Raw genomic sequence first — 20,741 nt, 5'->3', positions numbered from 1 at the left:
GCCCTCCCTGGACCCTTGCGAGTAATTTTGGCTATTTCAGCTACACTATCCTTCAACTTGTATTTGTCCCCCACATCCACCGTAGGGGAATACTGGCGCTGTTTCGACTCCAGCTGTATGTGGGTCCATTGATATTTTTCGCCTGATGAAGCGGTAAAGTTTTACGAAACATGTTGAGGAATACATGACTTCTGAGGACCCACTATACCTCTGCCCTCCTTCATGCAGTACATCAAGTAATAGTGACACACATGTTTTGTTAGGATGTATTTTCATATAATCTTCTGGCATGTAATTGTTTAGTATTTTGTGATACCCAAATATTTAATATTTTAAATGTATAAATAAAATCTTATTTTTTATAATCACTCTGTGTATTTTGTCCAAACTGGTACTGAGATAGTCCATCCTTTTCTGTGGCTGGGGGAGCTGTTGTAGACTGGTCTCCTCTTCTCCAATTCCTTAGATTATGTATAAGATGGTAGCATAGTATTCAAAAAACAGACAGTAATTCTAACTTGATGTTTTTCGCAGTTTTTTGTGATCTTCTGCATTTGCATAGAAAATACATTTTAACCCCTTCCTGTCCGCACTATAGCCAAAAGACGGCTACGGCGTGGGCTTACTTTGCCGGGAGGGTGTCCATGGATGTCCTCCCGTGATTGCGCTGCCCGCGTGCGATCACTGAGTCCTTCATGATCCTTTACCGCGTAATCAGCTGTGTCCATGACAGCTGATCACAGATGTAAACACAAGCCGGTTATCAGCTTTCCTTTCCTCTCACTGGCAGTGTGAAGAAGGGAGAAGAGAGCCGATAACCAGCTTGTGTTAAAGGGACATCTACACTGATAATCATGGTACTGATTATTAGTGTCCTGATTATCAGTGCAGTCCCAACAGTGTTCACCAGTGCTGCCAATCAGTGCCTTCTCATCAGTGTCACCTATCAGTGCCGCCTACCAGTGCCCATTAGTGCAGCCTACCATTGCCCATTAGTGCAGCCTACCGGTGCCCATTAGTGCAGCCTATCAGTGCCCATCAGTACCGCCTATTAGTGCAGCCTCATCAGCACACATCAGTGAAGGAGAAGCATTTTTACCGGCAATATTCCCCTACGGCGGATGTGGGCGACAAATAAAAGTTTCTTACTTTAAGTTAGACTTTGAATTACTCCCTTCACAGCTTGTCAGATGTGACTGATGTGATATTTCTTTCTAGCACTTCAGCCCCTAAAAAAAAAAAAAAAAAAGCTGCAATGAATACGTTTCCAGAGCAAACACAGTTTTGTAGTGAATAAGCTTTCATTCTGATGAATTTGGCATAGCGTCAGCAGGTGGTTCAGTAGACCGGAATAGATACGGGTGAATACATCACAGCCCCTCTGCAGAGTCTAAGAAAGAAAACCTAAAGAATGCTTATAGGAACCACAGTGAAGGCCATGTGTCATTAAACCCAACATGTTTTTGCTCGTATTTCCTTAAAATGTTTTTTTTCCTGCCTGCTGAAGTATGCCATCATTTAGCTATTTGTTAGTACCTGGTTGATACTGCTGTTACATGGCACTCCCTACTGTGAGTGGCAACAGTATAACAGCTGATCCTATGGCTGTTCCCTAGCCACCCCCCATGCACATACTCCAGATCTCCCTGTTAGGTCATTTACATTCTCATTTGGCCTCTGGAAGCTGCCTCATGTGACTCATGGGCAGGTTGACTTACTCTCTCCTCCTGACCTCCTCAAGTGTTTTCTTCTTGTGGAGTGACTCTGGCAGGGATGTACACATGCATCAGTGCCATACATCTAGATTAAGAAGGTGCCATGTCCTAAGCAAATATAGTACACATTTTTCAAAAATTGGTTGGGACTTTTTCCAAGCTTCCACATGAAAGCAAAACATATATTAATACATACATTAAGTAATACATATATATATTAATACATACATTTTTATTGTATAACCACTTGCCAATCGCAATACGAATATATACAGTATCTCACAAAAGTGAGTACACCCCTCACATTTTTGTAAATATTTTATTATATCTTTTCATGTGACAAAACTGAAGAAATTACACTTTGCTACAATGTAAATTAGTGAGTGTACAGCTTGTATAACAGTGTAAATTTGCTGTTCCCTCAAAATAACCCAACACACAGCCATTAATATCTAAATCTCTGGCAACAAAAGTGGGCCCAAAGTGTCAATATTTTGTGTGGCCACCATAATTTTCCAGCACTGCCTTGGGCATGGAGTTCACCAGAGCTTCACAGATTGCCACTGTAGTCCTCTTCCACTCCTCCATGACGACTTCACGGAGCTGGTGGGTGTTAGAGACCTTGTGCTCCTTCACCTTCTGTTTGAGGATACCCCACAGATGCTCAATAGGATTTAGGTCTGGAGACATGCTTGGCCAGTCCATCACCTTTACCCTCAGCTTCTTTAGCAAGGCAGTGGTCATCTTGGAGGTGTGTTTGGGGTCGTTATCACGTTGGAATACTGCCCTGCGGCCAGGGTTGGTGCAAGGATTTTTGACACCCTAAGCGAGACTTCATTTTGCTGCCCCCCCCCCCCCCCCCAACTTCACCCCCTTTGCCCTGCCCATGTATACTCCACCTTTTTAATGCTGCACCCCCTAAAATGCAGCCCGCCAGCGGCCATCAATTGCAGCCTCACCAGCGGCCATCAATTGCAGCCTCACCAGCGGCCATCAATTGCAACCTCACCAGCGGCCATCAATTGCAACCTCACCAGCGGCCATCAATTGCAGCCTCACCAGCGGCCATCAATTGCAGCCTCACCAGCGGCCATCAATTGCAGCCTCACCAGCGGCCATCAATTGCAGCCTCACCAGCGGCCATCAATTGCAGCCTCACCAGCGGCCATCAATTGCAGCCTCACCAGCGCCCATCAAATGCAGCCTCACCAGCGCCCAGCAAATGCAGCCTCACCAGCGCCCATCAGTGATTCGGGAGTCGGGACACAGACACAGGCCTCCGCTGCTGCGCTTCTGACATTATGTGCGAACGAAGCAGCGGCTGGCTGCTGATGCTGAGACTTAGTTGCTTGCTGCAGAGAGAAGAGAGTATGAACACCAGCAGCTGGGAATCCTAGGCAGCAATGCCTAGTTTGCCTAGTGGTAGCACCGGCCCTGCCTGCGGCCCAGTCTCTGATGGGAGGGGATCATGCTCTGCTTTTTAGTATGTCACCTTACATGTTGGCATTCATGGTTACCTCAATGAACTGTAGCTCCCCAGTGCCGGCAGCACTCATGAGCCCAGACCATAACACTCCCACCACCATGCTACACACTCCCATCACATAATACTACACACAAGTACTCTCTTTTTGTGGCTAGTAAATGTCTTAAAAAGATGAGCGGAGCTAACACTAAAGGGATGGGCACACCGATGTTGTCAGTAGTTCCTGATGAACCCAGTCGTATCCCTAGTGTTGTATCCCCTGATAGACCAGAGGCTTCCAGGCAATCTGAGCTGTTGCGCCTATCTGGTATTGTGCCTACAGTCAACGCTGCTGCTTCACCCTTTATCACTAAGGATGAACTGTCCTCGGCCCTAGCTGGGTTAGAGCACAGGATTGCTGGCATGAATGCCTCCATCCCGCAGGGTAGCAGGAAGCGTGACATCCCCCTCCCCGGAGCCTCCTAGTCTGGAGCAGGAATGGGTTGAGGATGGGGAAGAGCTTAAAGCTCAGACTCTGTGGAAGGCCCGGCAGATGAGTCTGCTTCCGAGAAATCTGGACAAGAAGATATCCAGTTGATGTCTGCCTCTGTCGCAGAGGCTTTTGATCCTGACTCTGACCGAAATGGTTCGTTCTGCCTTCAAGTTGCCTGTTGCAGAGGTGACTGAGCCCTCCAGGCTTTCACTCTACACCCCGTGTTGGAAAAGGCAGTGTATGCTGATTGGGAACATCCTGACAGGATTTTTGTTCCTCCTAAGAGGTTTTCTCTTTTATATCCCATGGATGAAAAGTTTGTTAAAAAAATGGAGCTATGGAGTTATGGTAGATAACGCACAGGGCTTGAAAGACCCTGTTGACAAGAAATTGAAGTAATTATTAAAGGCTTCCTTTTCTTTGGCCAGTTCAGCTATTCAGCCAGCTGTTGCAGCAATTGGTATCTGCCAGTCCATAAAGGATCAGGTCAAACAGCCTGATAGGCCTAACCAGGAGGATGAGCTGCCTGAAAGTAAGACAGATTTTTCTTGAGCACTGTGTTTTGCTATTGACGCCCTAAAGGTTTCAATACAGCAGGTTTCTCGTTTGGCTCTCTCGTTTGTACATATGAGCAGACTCTTGTGGCTTAAGAACTGGTCAGCCGAACTTCGTTGTAAAATGTTATTGGCAGGTTTCCCTTTTCATGGGGAAGGTTTATTTGGTGATCATTTGGACAAATATATCCAAAAGATTTCCGGAGGGAAGAGTTCTCTACCTCCTGTGAAGAAAAGAATTAGACATCCCTTGTTTAAAACCTTATAGAGTGGGGGGAAGGCTGCTACACTTTGCGGACATTTTGGAGAACAATAATTCAGGCCGAGTGGGTCACCTCAATTATATCTCGCGGTTACAAGCTGGAGTTTCGGGGGGTTCCCCCTCAGAGGTTTTTAAGATCCTGCGTTCCCTCGGATTCTCCAAAAAGAAACTTATTGCTTCAGGCACTACATCATCTAGTGCATCAAGGAGTGATTGTAGAGGTTCCGATATCCGATAGGGGCACAAGGTTTTACTCAAACCTGTTTATGGTCCAGAAACCAAATGGGGACACAAGGCCCATTTTGAACCTAAGATCCCTGAACAAGTATCTACTGATACAGTCCTTTTGGATGGGGTCTGTCCGCTCAGTAGTAGCCTCACTCCAGAGGGGAGACTTTCTAGCCTCATCAGAGGTTCCTACGTTTTGCAGTAGAGGAACGTCATTTTCAGTTTGTGGCTCTACCCTTCGGGCTGGCTACAGCTCCCCAGGTGTTCACAAAGGTCCTAGCACCAGTATTGGGTCTTTTAAGGGCCCAAGGGATATATAATTGATAGATTAAAAGTAATTAAGTTCCGAACTCTGGCTTTAAATATCTCTGAATGACAGGGACATTGAACACATCTAAAAAATGTATATATATATATATATATAAAACATATTACTATCCTTGTGATCGGACCATCATAATCAGATATATATATATATATATATATATATATGTGTGTATGTATATATATATATATATATATATATATATATATATATATATATATATATATATATATATATATTATATACACTGTATTATATGTATTATGGACCCTGACTCAAAGATGAGATATCAGTCACTCATGGAAGGATTTTAAGGTGATGATAAAACATATAACTAAGAAATTGTATTAATCATATATATACTGTATATATATATATATATATATATATATATATATATATATACATGGAGCCCACTAGTGTATATAATATTTTGAACATGAGAGAACCACATATAAACAGACTTATATGTATTATAAACCGTAATTGATAAACCGTTATTAATATAGGGAGAGTAAAAATGGCCAATATTAAAAGATAAAAGAATGTATAAAATTATATATCTAAAAAAAACTGCATCTTTGAGGATATATATATAAAAATACAGAGCACTAGTAAACATAATACTTCAAACAGGAGAAGGGTAATGAATATTAGCCTGACTGTGTCCCATGATATATAAAAAAGAAAATAGGATTTTTTTTGTCATACTTATCTATAAAATCCTTTTCTTTGAGTACATCACGGGACACAGAGATTCCTCCCATCTTTTTTGAGGATTCAGTGCTTGCTAAAAAACTGAGGTGCTTCCTGTGTGGGAGGGGATATATTCGGGATCACTTCCTTTCTGAAGACCTTTGGTCTACCAGTGTCCATTCACCTGGAGATAGAGTATAACCCAGCAGGTAAAGAATATTAGCCTGACTCTCTATCCCATGATATACTCAAAGAAAAGGATCTTACAGGTAAGTATGATGAAAAAATCCTATTTTCCCAAAGACAAACTCTGGATATGATGTTGAGCATGTGCACTCAACTTGTATGGTCAACCATGGCGAGGCCTGTTCTGAGTGGAACCTGCCCTGTTAAACCGCTGTATGGTCTTGGCCACCATGCTGCAGCTCAGTTTTAGGCTCTTGGCAATCTTCTTATAGCCTAGGCCATCTTTATGAAGCGCAACAATTCTTTTTTTCAGATCCTCAGAGTTCTTTGCCATGAGGTGCCATGTTGAACCAGTGACCAGTATGAGAGAATGATTGCGATGACACCAAATTTAACACACCTGCTCCCCATTCACACCTAAGACCTTGTAACACTAACGAATCATATGACACCGGGGAGGGAAAATGGCTAATTGGGCCCAATTTGGACATTTTCCCTTAGGGGTGTACTCACTTTTGTTGCCAGCAGTTTAGACATTAATGGCTGTGTGTTGAGTTATTTTGAGGGGACAGCAAATTTACACTGTTATACAAGCTGTACACTCACTACTTTACATTCCAGCAAAGTGTAATTCCTTAAGTGTTGTCACATGAAAAGATTTAATAAAATATTTACAAAAATGTGAGGGGTGTACTCACTTTTATGAGATACTGTATGTTGAGGTTTGCAAGTGGTTTACTGAGGGTTATGGATAAAGCCGGTGGCTGGCTTTCTCATGAAAGTGATCTAAGCGGCTCATTAGCCATTGGATTGTTTTCAGAAGAGGCGGGAGGGGACGTCCCCCGCCACTCGCCGGTGTTTCTCGGGCTTACCGGTTTCACCGGCGCGCCTGAGCAACAATCCAACGGTGCAGCCGGCTGGTCAGAGTGAATTTTTTTTTTAAAAGCAAAATATCAAACTTGACACCAGATCTCTCCATAAAGAGGACCTGTCATTCTTATTTCTATTACAAGGGATGTTTACATTACTTGTAATAGGAATAAAAGTGATGATAAAAAATTAAAGGGACAGTGTAAAAATAAGATAAACATGAAAAAAAAAATGTAAAGCACCTCCATCCCTCTATGTTTGCGCGCAGGAGCGCACGCATACAAAAGTCACACATGCATATGTAAACGGTTTTCGCACCACACATGTGAGGTATCACCGCAATAATTCTAGCGCTAGACCTCCTCTGTAACTCTAAACTGGTAACCTGTAAAAAAAATTGAAAGTGTCGCCTATGGAGATTTTTAAGTAACGTGGTTTGTCGCCATTCCACAAGTGTGTGCAATTTTAAAGCATGACATGTTAGGTATTAATTTACTCAGCCTAACGTCATCTGTCAAATTTAATTGGTTATTGCGCTTTTTTTTTTTTTTATTATTATTATTCGTTAACGTGTATTTTTTTCAAAGAAATTGCGTTTAAAAAACCACTGTGCAAATACCATGTGACATAAAAAATTGCAATGATCACCATTTTATTCCCTAGGGTCTCTGCTTAAAAAATATATGATGTTTGGGGGTTAGAAGTAATTTTATTGCAAAAAATATCGATTAAAACTCGTATACAAAAGGTGCCAGAAAAAGGCCTGGTCTTCAAGTGGACAAACATGATTCCATAGAACCAATATATCAAGTAAAATCATTCATCAAGTCTAGCAGGGATAATTGGTGAATCCCACTGCTTCTGTGGCATTGTCTTCTAAATCCAAGCTCAAAAACCTTACCACCAAAGTATTCAAGATTAAAGAAACCATATGGTGGTTTAGGTTTCTAGCATTTACTAAAACTGAAATATATCTTATTTGTACAGTACAGGTTACAGGGAGAGTATTCATACACCATGGGCTAAAGATGTATACTTTCAGGTGATTGGGCAATGGCAAAGCTTTAGAGGGCCTGCCCCCTTGGCACCTCTCCTGTAACCCTACCCCATTCCATGATTCTTAATTTTTATGCTAGTGTCTGAGGGTGATGGACCTTTTCTCCTTCACAGAGAAAATCGCTGTTGGCTTAAATAGTTTATAATTTTTTCTTATATCTTTTGATTCTTCAGTCAAGCCCTTACTGTCTTCTAATTCCAGCATAGAATTGTATCCACTTTGGGAGTTGTACCCAGTCTCCTTGCTGTGGGGACAGCCTGTAATGATCCAGGCACTGGATCCTGCATGGACACTCACCTTGGCTTTTGATGCAGTGTATTCTGATAGCCGAAGGGTGCTATACAGGTCCAGGGCCATGGTCCATCTCTATGGAACCCAGTCCCAGGGGCTATGCCTACTATGACAGGCAAAGCCTGGACTTTATTTACAGTTCAGCATTGTGAACAGGTAAGACAGTCACCCTGTATCTCTGGCCATTACTGTAAATTACGGGGGTTATGTTTGCATTGCATTCACTTTGCAGTATAAACTTTTCAAACTTAAATTCTAAAATGAAGTGCTAAAATTCAACAACTTGGAGCTCAGTTTTCAGGTGGATGACTAGGTGTTAAATCACACCACTGGCTGCATACTTTCCACCTAGAGCCAATATAAGGTAATAATCTTGGTATTGTGCAACCTGACTCCCCTCTGTCTTGTTGTATCCCTCTGGGTACAAAGACACCTGCAAAACCTTGCAAAGTATTCACTGTTCATGAATAGAAAAAATGTGCTTTTCCTACTGAAGATGTTCATTCCTTCAAAGATTCAGCAGATGAAAATTTTGAGACACTCCTAATAGCTCTTTCTTACCTTGCAGGCCCAGCCCTGCAGCCAGTTCCTACTGCAATTTCAGTATATCAAACTGCAGCTAACTGGACTAGGACAATGAACAACCAACATGACCCTGTATTTTAGCATCTAGCTGTTACACAGCAATTAAAGAAATTGCTTTATGCTCTGCTTTTCTGTGTAGATGCCATAGAACATGTCACAAGAAAAATGTACAGAATGTTATGGCTAAAGCCTTGGACAACTGAAGCAACCATAGCCCTCTTCACAAAGATGGGGCACCCTCACTCATTTGAGTGGGGGGACATCTGTTGCAGTTTTCCTCTCCCTAGGTTACAGATGTCCCAAACCTGTTGGTTCAATCACTGGTTTAGAGCCAGGTTGACATATGTGCGGCCGTGGTTCACAGCATGGGGTGCGTCCCTGTTCACTAGTTCCAGCGCGAATCAGGTCTGAATTTTTACCTGAATCTGACCCAAAGGCACACAGGACCCTTTTAGAATGCGGACCGTGGCCGCCCCATACCTCTGTGAACCGGCTCTATTGCGAGCCGGGCACACTCGCCTGTCATGCGTATTGGATGCGGTGTGAAACCCGCATCCAATTCGCACATATGTGAACCCAGCCTAAAAGGGCACAAAATACAGTTCAAAACTCTGCCACATCACCACTTTCTTTCAAATCAAGAAAAACTGCTCAAGGACAGATAGATTTGCAGAATGCCCTGAACCACCTGTTGTTCCAGGGATCCTTTTTGCCAATACCACCTCAAGACAGGTTCAAAGGATTCTACTTAAGCATGTTTGCGGTACCAAAGCCCATTTGGGCTATTGTCCTATCCTGGATTTAAAATCTCTTTTACCTTTCTGAGACCAGGTGAATACATGGCATCTGTGGACATCCAAGATGCTCATCTACATGTTTGACCTGTTCTCTCTTGACCTCCCTGCTTCAAAGTCCACCATTGGAGGATGGCTACAAAATAAGATTTCAAGTGCTTAATTCTCAAAGAGAAATCTCCTCCTGCACTTTTACACACCTATTTGGTGGAAGTTTCCTGAGCATTTCGGCACCAAGCCTCTGTGTAGCCCAGTTGTTTAAGGCCGCCACCTGGTCTTCTGTTCATACTTTTTCAAAATTCTACCAGGTGGTCATCTAATCTTCTGCTGAGGCTCTCTGAGGTTGAGTCTTCTGACTTGTTGGGCCTGTTGGCCCATTGTGGATGAATTTTCTGCCTGTGTCCTGTACTGGACAATTAAGACAAGAGCACTGTACCTGTAAAATCCATATCGTGGAGTCCAGTACACAGGCAACTCTCCCTTCTATTCCTTGGTTTACTCGCTCTATTCCTTGGTTTACTCGCCATTGCTTGCTGCAAAACTGAGAACTAAGAGTGGGGTAGAGTTATGGGAAGATCTTTCAAAGCTTTGCCAATGTCCGTTCCCTTGAAGGTACATGCCCATAATCCTTGGTGTTTTGTCCCGTACACACGGTCGGATTTTCCGATGGAAAATGTCCGATCGGAGCGTGTTGTCGGAAATTCCGACCGTGTGTGGGCTCTATCGGATATTTTCCATCGGATTTTCCGACACACAAAGTTGGAGAGCAGGAGATAAAATTTTCCGACAACAAAATCCGTTGTCGGAAATTCCGATCGTGTGTACACAAATCCGACGCACAAAGTGCCACGCATGCTCAGAATAAATAAAGAGATGAAAGCTATTGGCCACTGCCCCGTTTATAGTCCCGACGTACGTGTTTTACGTCACCGCGTTCAGAACGATCGGATTTTCCGACAACTTTGTGTGACCATGTGTATGCAAGACAAGTTTGAGCCAACATCCGTCGGAAAAAATCCTAGGATTTTGTTGTCGGAATGTCCGAACAAAGTCCGACCGTGTGTACGCCCTATTAGAATACTCTGCTTGTGTTCTGTACTGTACTGCAATGTATGGCATTTACAGGTAAGTGAAAATGCCTCTTTTTTAAGGGTGTACTAACATTTAAATGTTGACACTTAAAATGACCAGGAAGGATTGAGGAATAAATGCTTTGTTTGAATGGCCATGACTGATATATTGTACTACACCTTCCCTGGGTACAGAGTGTTCATGCAGCACTCTTTGATCCTTGCAGGATAATGCTAAAAGTCTGCTATTAAACATCGTAATCATTTTTGACCAAATACATAGCTATCATCTAAGCGCCTGATGCTATGCAGATGTCTGGCATAGAAACCAAAATATTTGTATTATCATAAAAAGATCAGCATAAAAATGCCCTACTATCATGTTCAATAGAGGACACAAAGTATGACCTGCTGGGACTCTTTTCCGAGAAATAAACAGAGCTAAAACAGATCTTCCATAACGTGATATGAATAATAGAGACTCACTCATCTTGAAAAAGGGCTGTTCTTTTTTAGAGAAGGATTGAGTGAGATTTCCAAACAGAATCAAGGGGAATGAGATATCATTGTAAGAAAAACAAGCACTTGGCAAGAGTCTATTTGGAATTCCCTACTGTGTCACATTGTTGTTGAGTATTCCATTGGGCTCCTCCGTTTGATCTCCTAGAATTTTAATTATGCGAGCCTAGAATAAAGATTTTTGTACCTAAAGATCTGACAGGGGTGGAGAACAGGTTACAGCATACTATGAGCCAGTAATTCTATCCTTGTGGTTTTTCATAATGCTTGTAAAAGAAGACTTCGATTTTCTTAAGTTTAGATAAGTTTATTCCATCCTGAACTGCAGATTGTTGGTTTACCTGTGATGTTGTCTTGCTTTCATGGTTACAGCTGTCTAATTATTTATGGGGTGGTTGTTTGCAGGCAGTGCTAATGATGGATGCTGAGAAGAGAATTCGATTGCTTCAGTTTGTCACTGGTACCTCCAGGGTACCTATGAATGGATTTGCTGAGCTTTATGGTAGGTATTTTAAATTTAGAGATCAAATGGGTTGATCCTTTGTGTATTCACAAATACATAAAAATTAATCTTGTTTTAATATGAATTTTACATACAGGTTCTGTTCTTGTGTTACTCGTTTAAGTAAACTATGTCTGGAAGAAAAATATTTTTTGCTACCGGTTGGTTTAAGTGGCTCTTCCTTGGTTGCAATACATTCATTTAAGCGACTAATACATTTATCAGTACATTTCAAGAGTAGATACAAATACATTCCTATTGTGCCCTGTGAAAATAGGATCATAGAAAGGCATTTGTATCAAATACAAAAGGGTTCAGCTAGATCTTCTGAACTTGTGAACAGGTCAATTCTAGAAAAGATATAATGGGTTGAAGTGGCCTTAGACTATATGTGTCTTATGTGTTCCTCTGACCACAGGGCTGTCTTAATGCATGGGCACCCCTAGGAAATGCCCAGGGGGCCCATGATCTTATATTTGGCTCTGCCACTATAGACTGACAGGAAATTTGACAGCAGCATCACTCACTACTCTTGTCAGAAAGGAGGAGGAGAAGCACAGTAGCGCATAAAATAGTGGTAGTTGCACACATTAGCACACATCTTTATCAAATGCACATTTTTAGACTTTTTGGAAAACTCCTCCCATGGTCCAATGGGAATCTGACCTTCACCACCCATTCACTTATAATCAATGGATCTTAGCGATATGATATTCGCATAGTGTCACCCATTGTGGAGCTCACTGGGAACTATGTAAAAAGATCATGTTCCCTTGGTACCTCACCTCCCATCCCTTGGTAGATTTTACCCAAATAACTCCTCTTACTGATGGAGAGGTTTTGGACATACTGGCACCATCATCCACATCATCTGGGCCTGCAAAGGCTTGACCAGTTTCTGGCATAAAACCATATCAGCTAATTTCTCAAATTATTGATGTGTTCACTAGGACTGACCCAGCTTTAGCCTTATTGTATTTGGGTATAGAGCACTTCCCCAAGGAATTTCGCACTGTTGTAGTCCTTATACTCTTGGCTGCTAAGTCACTTCCAGATTATGGAGAAATAATTTAGCACCCAATGCCCTTTAACCGCTTCAGCCCTGGACCATTTGGCTGGCCAAAGACCAGAGCACTTTTTGCAATTCGGCACTGCATCACTTTAACTGACAATTGCACAGTCGTACGACGTGGCTTCCAAACAAAATCAACGTCCTTTTTTCCCCACAAATAGTTTTCTTTTGGTGGTATTTGATCACCTCTTCGGTTTTTATTCTTTGCGCTATAAACAAAAAAAGAGCGACAATTTTGAAAAAAACGCATTATTTTTTACTTTTTGCTAAAATAAATATCCCCAAAAAATATATATAAAAAAAAGTTTTTTTTCCTCAGTTTAGGCCGATAAGTATTCTTCTACATATTTTTGGTAAAAAAAAAAAAATCGCAATAAGCGTATATTGATTTGTTTGCGCAAAAGTTATAGCGTCTACAAAATAGTGGATAGTTTTATGGCATTTTTATTAATTTTTTTTTACTAGTAATGGCGGCGATCAGCGATTTTTATTGTGACTGCGACATTATGGCAGACACGTCGGACAATTTTGACACATTTTTGGGACCATTGGCTTTTATACAGCAGTGCAATTAAAAATGCATTGATTACTGTAAAAATGTCACTGGCAGTGAAGGGGTTAACACTAGGGGGCAGTGAAGAGGTTACTGTGTGTCCTAGGGAGTGTTCTAACTGAAGGGGGATGTGGACTGTGCAGCCAAACTAACGGATCCTCTGTTCATACTTTGTCAGTACTCCCCTCAGAGAACCGGAAACTGTGTGTTTACACACACAGATCCCGGTTCTCCGTGTGCCCCGAGCAATCGCGGGAGCCCGGTGGTGATCGAGACCGCCGGGCACTCGCATCGGCTCGGGGGGCCCCTAGTGGCCACAGGGCGAAGTGACGTTACATAATGTCGTTTCGCCCAGCCGTGCCATTCTGCCGCAGTACAACTGCGGCAGCTGGTTGGCATGTGGTTAAATTACACCTATTGTAAAACGTATATATGAATACGAAAAGGCTCTCCCCATGCACACTGAATCCCATTTGAAATTCCAGTGAGCATAGAACCCTTGGATCCAATGGGCATCCTTGTAACACAAAATGATTTCTACTACCTTATGTTGCCAAATGTTATATAATATATATGTACGTCTTGATCCCTTGTTCCTTCCTATCCCCTTTACCCTGGCCTACCAAGTATGGCACCCTTATTGTCGTTCTTTGTATTCAACTTGATTTCTTGTATGATTGCTTCTGCTTTCTTTTTAACTCAAACATAGTTGGTAAAATGCCGTTGGTTTTACCTTATTATCTTTTCTAAATACTCATTTATTGTAAAAAAAATGTACTATTTTACTGAACAGCTTTCAGAATTCAGTTCCTCTCTAAAGTTTAATTGTAATCCATACACAAGGAAGACGGACATCTTTTAGTCCAAATAATATTTCAGAATAGCTATCTGTGTGCTAGGGAATAAAGATGCCATGTTGGCGTCAAACTCTTTGTACCACAGTTGCTTCCACAATGGAAATTATAAACTCAATTTAAAGTGCTTGTAAACCCTCACATTTACCAAGTGAAGTGACTGACCTCAGATGATACACAGAGATAAAAGAAATCTTTCTACATAGGTTTTACATATTTATCTTCAGCCCTCTCTTCCCTACACCCCACGAAAAGGGAAGAATTGCATTAAAAGCCTTCTGCATCTGTTAGTGTCACAGAGGAGGGGACAGAGAGCTTCAGTTAAAGTGTGTAAGAGCCGATTGGAGAAAAGAAACACACACCCCCCCACACACAGCAGAAGAACGGTGTTGTGAATAGACAAGATGCTTGCTGAGCTACCTCCCTGACACAAATTTTATCTCATGTGTTGGGAAAACTTCTCAGAAGTGACTCATGCTGATAACAGAGGAACGAAGCTCCAGAAAGAAACAACACTAAGAGCAGAGAGATAAGTAAACACTACAGATCTATGTGCTTTGCTCAGATTTCATGACTGAGGTTTACAATCACTTTAACTTTTATAATATTTTATACTCTCAAAGCAAATAGTTTGGCAATTTGGTAACTACTGTCTAGTACTTATTGTTGTGAACCAGGTGTTGCATACAACTGCTATATACACTGGTTATTTCTCTTCATGTAAGGTTTGACAAGTAGTCAGTGAAAATATGTCTGTCACTAATACATCCTATTACATGTTTGATTTTAGGCTCAAATGGACCACAGTTGTTTACAGTTGAAAAATGGGGCACCCCAGAAAAGCTTCCCAGAGCACACACATGGTAAGTTTTCTGTTTCTTTGCTGTCTTTAAATATTTGAGCAGTAGACATTTTCCTGATTATTTCTGTTTTGTTTTCTTAGCTTTAACCGATTGGATTTACCTCCTTATGAGACTTTTGAGGACTTGTGGGATAAGTTACACATAGCGATTGAAAATACTCAAGGTTTCGATGGGGTGGATTGAGGATGACTGCACCTGCACGGAGAACTGTTAAAAAGTTCTGTGTTTACAGCTGAGAATATTGTTTTTTTTTCCTGGGGAACCTCTGTAGTGTTATTTTGCAGTTCTGTTTGGAAATTCAGTTTATTGAAGAATACAACCAGAAAAATGTACTGCTGTAATTAAACACAGCAGGATCCACACTGTACCCCTCCTGTGTTTCATCTTATAGTGACATTGGTTTAATTTAACTGTTACCTCTTAGGGTAGACAACCTACACCTTCACAAAACTACTGAAGAAAAAAGCTGTGAAAAGTGTTTAAAGCATGTAATTGGTTAATGACTTTGTGTCTGTCCCCTTCTGCGTGAGATACAGCCATAGAGAGAACCTTTTTCTCCAAACTATTTGGCCAGAGATATTTTAGCCACTTCAGGACCACATTAGTATATGCAATTGCTGCATTAGTTTGGCCAACTTTTTTCATTGTTGACGGATATCTTTTGAATTTGCTTTTTTTTGTATACATATGGCTTGTGATCATTAGAAATAATATGTAAACATCTCTTTGCAATCATGTTTATTAAAGACAAAGTAAAGTTGTAAATTTTGCAGATTACCTCACAACTAATTTAAAAAGGAATGTACCCCAAACAAACCAGCCAAATATTTATTTAGCAAATCATTTTTCTTATCAACAAAACCGAAAACATCTTTAGCACTTAAAATGTTATAACTGCCCAAAATGCACATTAAATTGAAATATGTACATTATTTAAACAGCTATTGTAATATTGAATGCATAAGAGATAAATAAATACACTTACTACAGTAGATGTACTTAAACCTTAACATGACATTATGTTTGCTAAAGAATTGTCTACTAGTAAGTCCAATGGTATTTGCTTCATAATACTTCATAATGGTGGCCTTAATCACCCGCATGGAAATGGGATTAAAATTTCCCCGATCTAACCTAGCAGAAAAAATCCAGTTACTTTCAGTGAACTGTTGTTGAAACAGTTGACTGGTGTCTGGTGATCGCCCAAACTTGGGAGTGCCAGATTACTTATCCTTTTATCGATTACTTGTAATCATATGTCCGATTCTCAGCAGAAGGAAAGTGTTTAAAATTGGCTGAAAAAGGTATGACTTGCTTATGGGATGTTGTTAAAATGACACACACACTTTTCTTCTGAATTTCACACTGTTGTAAAAAGTGTGTGAGATTTCCATTTTGGCTAACAGATCAAAAGATATGCACACGTCCAGAGGTCCTGAAGTTAATAAAAAGTTAACACTTTTTAAAAAGCCTTTCACAAGTAAGAATGCACTAGCTCATCTGACCAGTCCATGATTTGTTACCTATTTTGGTATCAAATATGCCTATGTGAATATGGTTTAGGAGAAGTCCTGTATTTGCACGTATCCATGAAATACAATGAATGTGCGGTGTGCTTTATTCTGTTTTTTTTTACCAAATTAACTGCATTAATGTCTGAAGTCTCTTTTCCAGCAGATTGCCAGTTTACACGTAACCCCAAGGGTGTGTACATTCATGCTGTCTTTGCAGCAAGTTGCTCTACCTTGCATTGACAAACTAAAAAAATCTGGAGTTTGAATCTCCCTCTTAACACATAACTACATCATACTTTGGAACCACAGGGGGTAAAGCATCCATGTAAACAAATGCTGTACAAAACTGGTATCTCACAAGCTCCCTTGATTGTGTTTAAAAAAAACAAAAACAAAATATATATATTTTTAGGATATTTTTATATTACTCTAAATGCAGTTCTATAACATTCTTGTGTATAATGTGTCATTTTTTCCATTTATTACAAACATCCCATATATTTCCCTTTTAATTTTAGTCTCCCTCCCCAAGTATTCCTATCATCACATTTTTTTTATTTCATAAGCAGTGCTGCCCCACAACACATTATTCCTATTTTCTGCTCTTTTTCTGTTTTTGTAAGAATTGTGTCCTGTGTTTGTTGGAACCTAGAATGACATTTGCTCAGGCTAGAAAACGGTTATATTTTTTCCTATGTTGTATAAAATGTGTTCACACAAATGTAAATTAAATCTGTGTTCTAGTTAAGGAGGAGCAAGATGTGTTAGTATGTAGACAGCTTACTTAGCGTGTACATGAAATCTTGCAACCTTGCACAGTTTTACGGTATAGATTTGTTTACAGACTTTTTATACGTTTACAGTTATTCTAGTTCTCGTATGTATATGTGTATATATATTTATATATACATGTACATACTCAGTCTTTAGCCTAGTTACCAAATAATGTGTTATAATATCAAGTAACCAAAGTCATTTTGTAATGTGAGTAGTCTATGTTCACTCGGTGTGTTGGTGTTATTTTTCTACACTTAAATTATTTTGCTTTGTGGAACCTTACAATTTGTTTTTCCTTTGTTAATCTAAATACAATTTCCATTTTTATTTTTTTTTGTTAAAAAATAAACTTTAAATCTTCACTGATTTTTTTTTTTTTGGACTGTGCCTCCACTATAGAGAAAGCCATTTTGTCAGTTCAACAAATACTTTCGAGAAAGAGGACAGTAGCTTCATGTGTGATCACACTTACTAATGTGATTAAATCTGGCCGTACAAATAGAGAGGTTTGTATAACAAAGTTCTGACATGTTCACACAATAACCGCCCTGTGTGTTTGCTGCAACAATTTATTATAATCTTAGCACACCATGTCTAATGTAGAATAAACTTCCAAATTGTTCTTTTTTGTGACACTATAGAAGGCTCTAGACCCAAAAATTTGGTCCTCAGCCCTTTTCACACAAGTGGACTGATCAGGTACACCTGTCAGTTTTTCAGGCGGACCCAATGAGATTCTGCTCTATGGAACAGCAGATGTAAATGGATGTTGTGTGTCTGTTTTCATTCGCCGACATCCAATGAAATCTGATCCTCCAAAAACAGACAGATGGGGATCAGTTTTCCTTCCGTCGATAGGATTGGATGACAGTCGGGTATAAATGGTCAGACGGCCATAGAGGAGAGCGAGCTGTGTTTGTGAGAGCGGACGCAGACCAGCCATCCGCCTGGTCAGCGGAGATCAGTGGACAGATCCCCTGCTGAGCAAGCAAACTCCTAGCAGAGCCCGCCCCATGTGGAAGGTGCCTTAGACTAACCCAGTTGTGACAGCACGTTGGAATCGAAATAACTGTTTATTTGTGTAATGCTCGTTTCACACCTATGGTTTTTTTTTTTGGTGCTTTTTGCACTACAGTTCATTTAACGCAGTTTTCTATGGGACACGTTCACATCTATGCTTTTTTCAGCCACTGCATTTTTTGGAAAGGGTTTGGGACTTTTTTAAATGCAAAATTGTGCTTTTTTTGGTTTAATAGACTTCAAAGGAGAAGCTGCAGAAAAGCATGTAGTGTATTCTTGCCGTGATTTGCGTTTTGTGTTTTTTAATCTGCCCAACAACAAATTGTCCAAAAAAAAGCGTAAAAAACACAAACTGCGGCAAAATCGATGTAAAATTGCATGTGCAAAAAATGCAAACCGCACAGCAAAATGCACTGCAGAGACGACCAAAAGCAAACTACATAGGTGTGAACCAAGCCTTACTTTGTAGCCTTGCCCATGAAGGATTTATAATATTTAGCTTCAAATGCCTTTGCTGTTCCTGACGTTATGCCTGGACTGTCAGAACAGTGCTTGTGGACTACCTGGTCTCGCTCACTGCCCACTCAAGAGACAGTGGGGTTGATTTACTAAAACTGGAGAGTGCAAAATCCTGGTGCTGCTTCGCATAGAAACCAATCAGCTTCCATGTTGTTGTCAAACCTTAAAGAGGAACTGCAGTCAGCTCACATAATTTGTAATAAAAACATCTTTGCCATTCTGAAGCTTCCCTCCAGCCACTTTACATATTTTATATATACTGAGATTCTGTTCTTGCCAAATATGCTACAGAAATCTCCCTCCACTATGTCTGGCTGTATCCATTTTAACTGTGGGCAGCTGAAGCTGCTGCCTGTTTACACAGAGACACACCTCCAGCTCTGCAGCTCTCATTGGCCCCCTTATGACTCACCCCCCTCCCTTCCTGGCAAACTCTCATGAGAGTAAGAGAGAGAGCTGTGCGATATGTCATAAGCCTAGACTTTTTACCAGACAAGAAACAGGAAGTGGCTGTATAAGGTATTTACTGGCAGAAAAAAAATGTTTTACTATTCAAAGTTAAAACAACAAGGGCAGAAGATTTAATAGATGAAAAGATGAAAAAATGACTGAAGGTCCGCTTTAATCGAACAAGCTGAAGTTTGAAGCTGATTGGCTACTATGCAGAGCTGCACCAGATTTTTCCCTCTCCAGCTTTAGTAAATCAACCCCAGTGTGTAAGACTAGGTAGTCGCCAAGCCAGCAACCGTCAGACTTCAGATGACCTCTAAACTTTTCAGCAGTGGCAGATCCAAAATGTCTCTATTCTGATATCTCCTTTGCATGTCTTGCAGATTAAATATATACAAACCACAAACTGGCTTTCTCTCTTAGGTGGCAGGTCCAGAGTAACACTTCAGGAGCTTAAGACACTTTACTTTTTGATATCCTATATACAAGCTTTTGCTTGTGATTGTATATTGTGTCCTGATGTATTTATGCAAACTTGAATTGGGGCTGATATGTTACTATGCAGTAAAAAAATATATATATATGCAATTGTCATTTACACAATGCAGTGATGGTCACTGGACGTTGGTTTTCAAAAATAAAATCAGAACATAGGGACTACTGCAGTAACCTGGAAAGGAGATGTTGGCTATCTAACTTTCCACCAGTATGGCTGGACTTTAGACTCTATCTAGACTCTAATGACCAGTGACATGAACCCAGCTGCTTATTGTTTGGTGACTGTATATTGTATTCCTACTTCTAGCACCACTGCTGTTCTAGGAGCCTGCAACATATTTACAGCAATACAAAGTGGAGCATATGCTCAACAAGGGGGTGAAGCACCTTATGTCCTAATAAAAGGCACAGAAAACAGAATTTTTCTTGAGCGATTTTTGTAATACCCCATTGAATATGTTGATGTATATGGCTGCAAATTTATTCCTTAAAAGTGTTACTTTGTAAATAATTTATATAAAGATAATTGTTTTACAACACAATGAGATATTTTGTACAATGGCATTGACGTAGAGAAGCAAAAGTATAATTTCAAATGTTGGCATATTTGTTTAATAATTTCTAATCTGAAATGCTAACACATAGTAATAATCCTTTAAGCAGTAAATAAACAGATTAATTGTTAAGCTTTTTCTAGTCTGCTTTTGTTTATGTATGTTGATTACAGTATTTTCTGTTGGTGAAAAAGGAAAGTATAAATGGACTGATTCAGTTTGTTGTTTATCATGTACGATAACTGAGATAAAGTGGCTTTTATGATAAAATTCATTTTCCAGAACACAAGTGATGTTATGAGCAAAAGCTACAACAACCTGTACATGCCGCGTACAGGCGATCGGACATTCCGACAACAAAATCCTGGATTTATTTCTGACGGATGTTGGCTCAAACTTGTCTTGCATACACACAGTCGCACAAATGTTGTCGGAAATTGCGATCACCAAGAACG

General features: G+C 40.4%; 1 protein-coding gene across 4 annotated transcripts in view; it reads left to right on the top strand.

The window, feature by feature from the left end:
* Nucleotides 1–20,418, top strand: part of NEDD4 (NEDD4 E3 ubiquitin protein ligase) — a 319,479-nt gene extending 299,061 nt beyond the window's left edge. For all 4 annotated transcript variants that reach the window (XM_073618773.1, XM_073618772.1, XM_073618769.1 and 1 more), the window contains 3 exons: nucleotides 11,516–11,612; nucleotides 14,882–14,954; nucleotides 15,035–20,418. In XM_073618773.1, coding sequence (XP_073474874.1) covers nucleotides 11,516–11,612; nucleotides 14,882–14,954; nucleotides 15,035–15,137 — 273 coding nt within the window. In that variant the 3' untranslated portion in view covers nucleotides 15,138–20,418. The remainder of the gene's footprint in view (nucleotides 1–11,515; nucleotides 11,613–14,881; nucleotides 14,955–15,034) is intronic.
* The last annotated feature ends 323 nt before the right edge of the window (nucleotides 20,419–20,741 follow it).

Source organism: Aquarana catesbeiana, linkage group LG03 (genome assembly GCF_042186555.1).
Source record: "Aquarana catesbeiana isolate 2022-GZ linkage group LG03, ASM4218655v1, whole genome shotgun sequence".
NCBI lineage: Eukaryota > Metazoa > Chordata > Amphibia > Anura > Ranidae > Aquarana > Aquarana catesbeiana.
The sequence above is the reverse complement of the archived record's forward strand: the minus strand, read 5'-3'. Positions and strand labels throughout refer to the sequence as shown.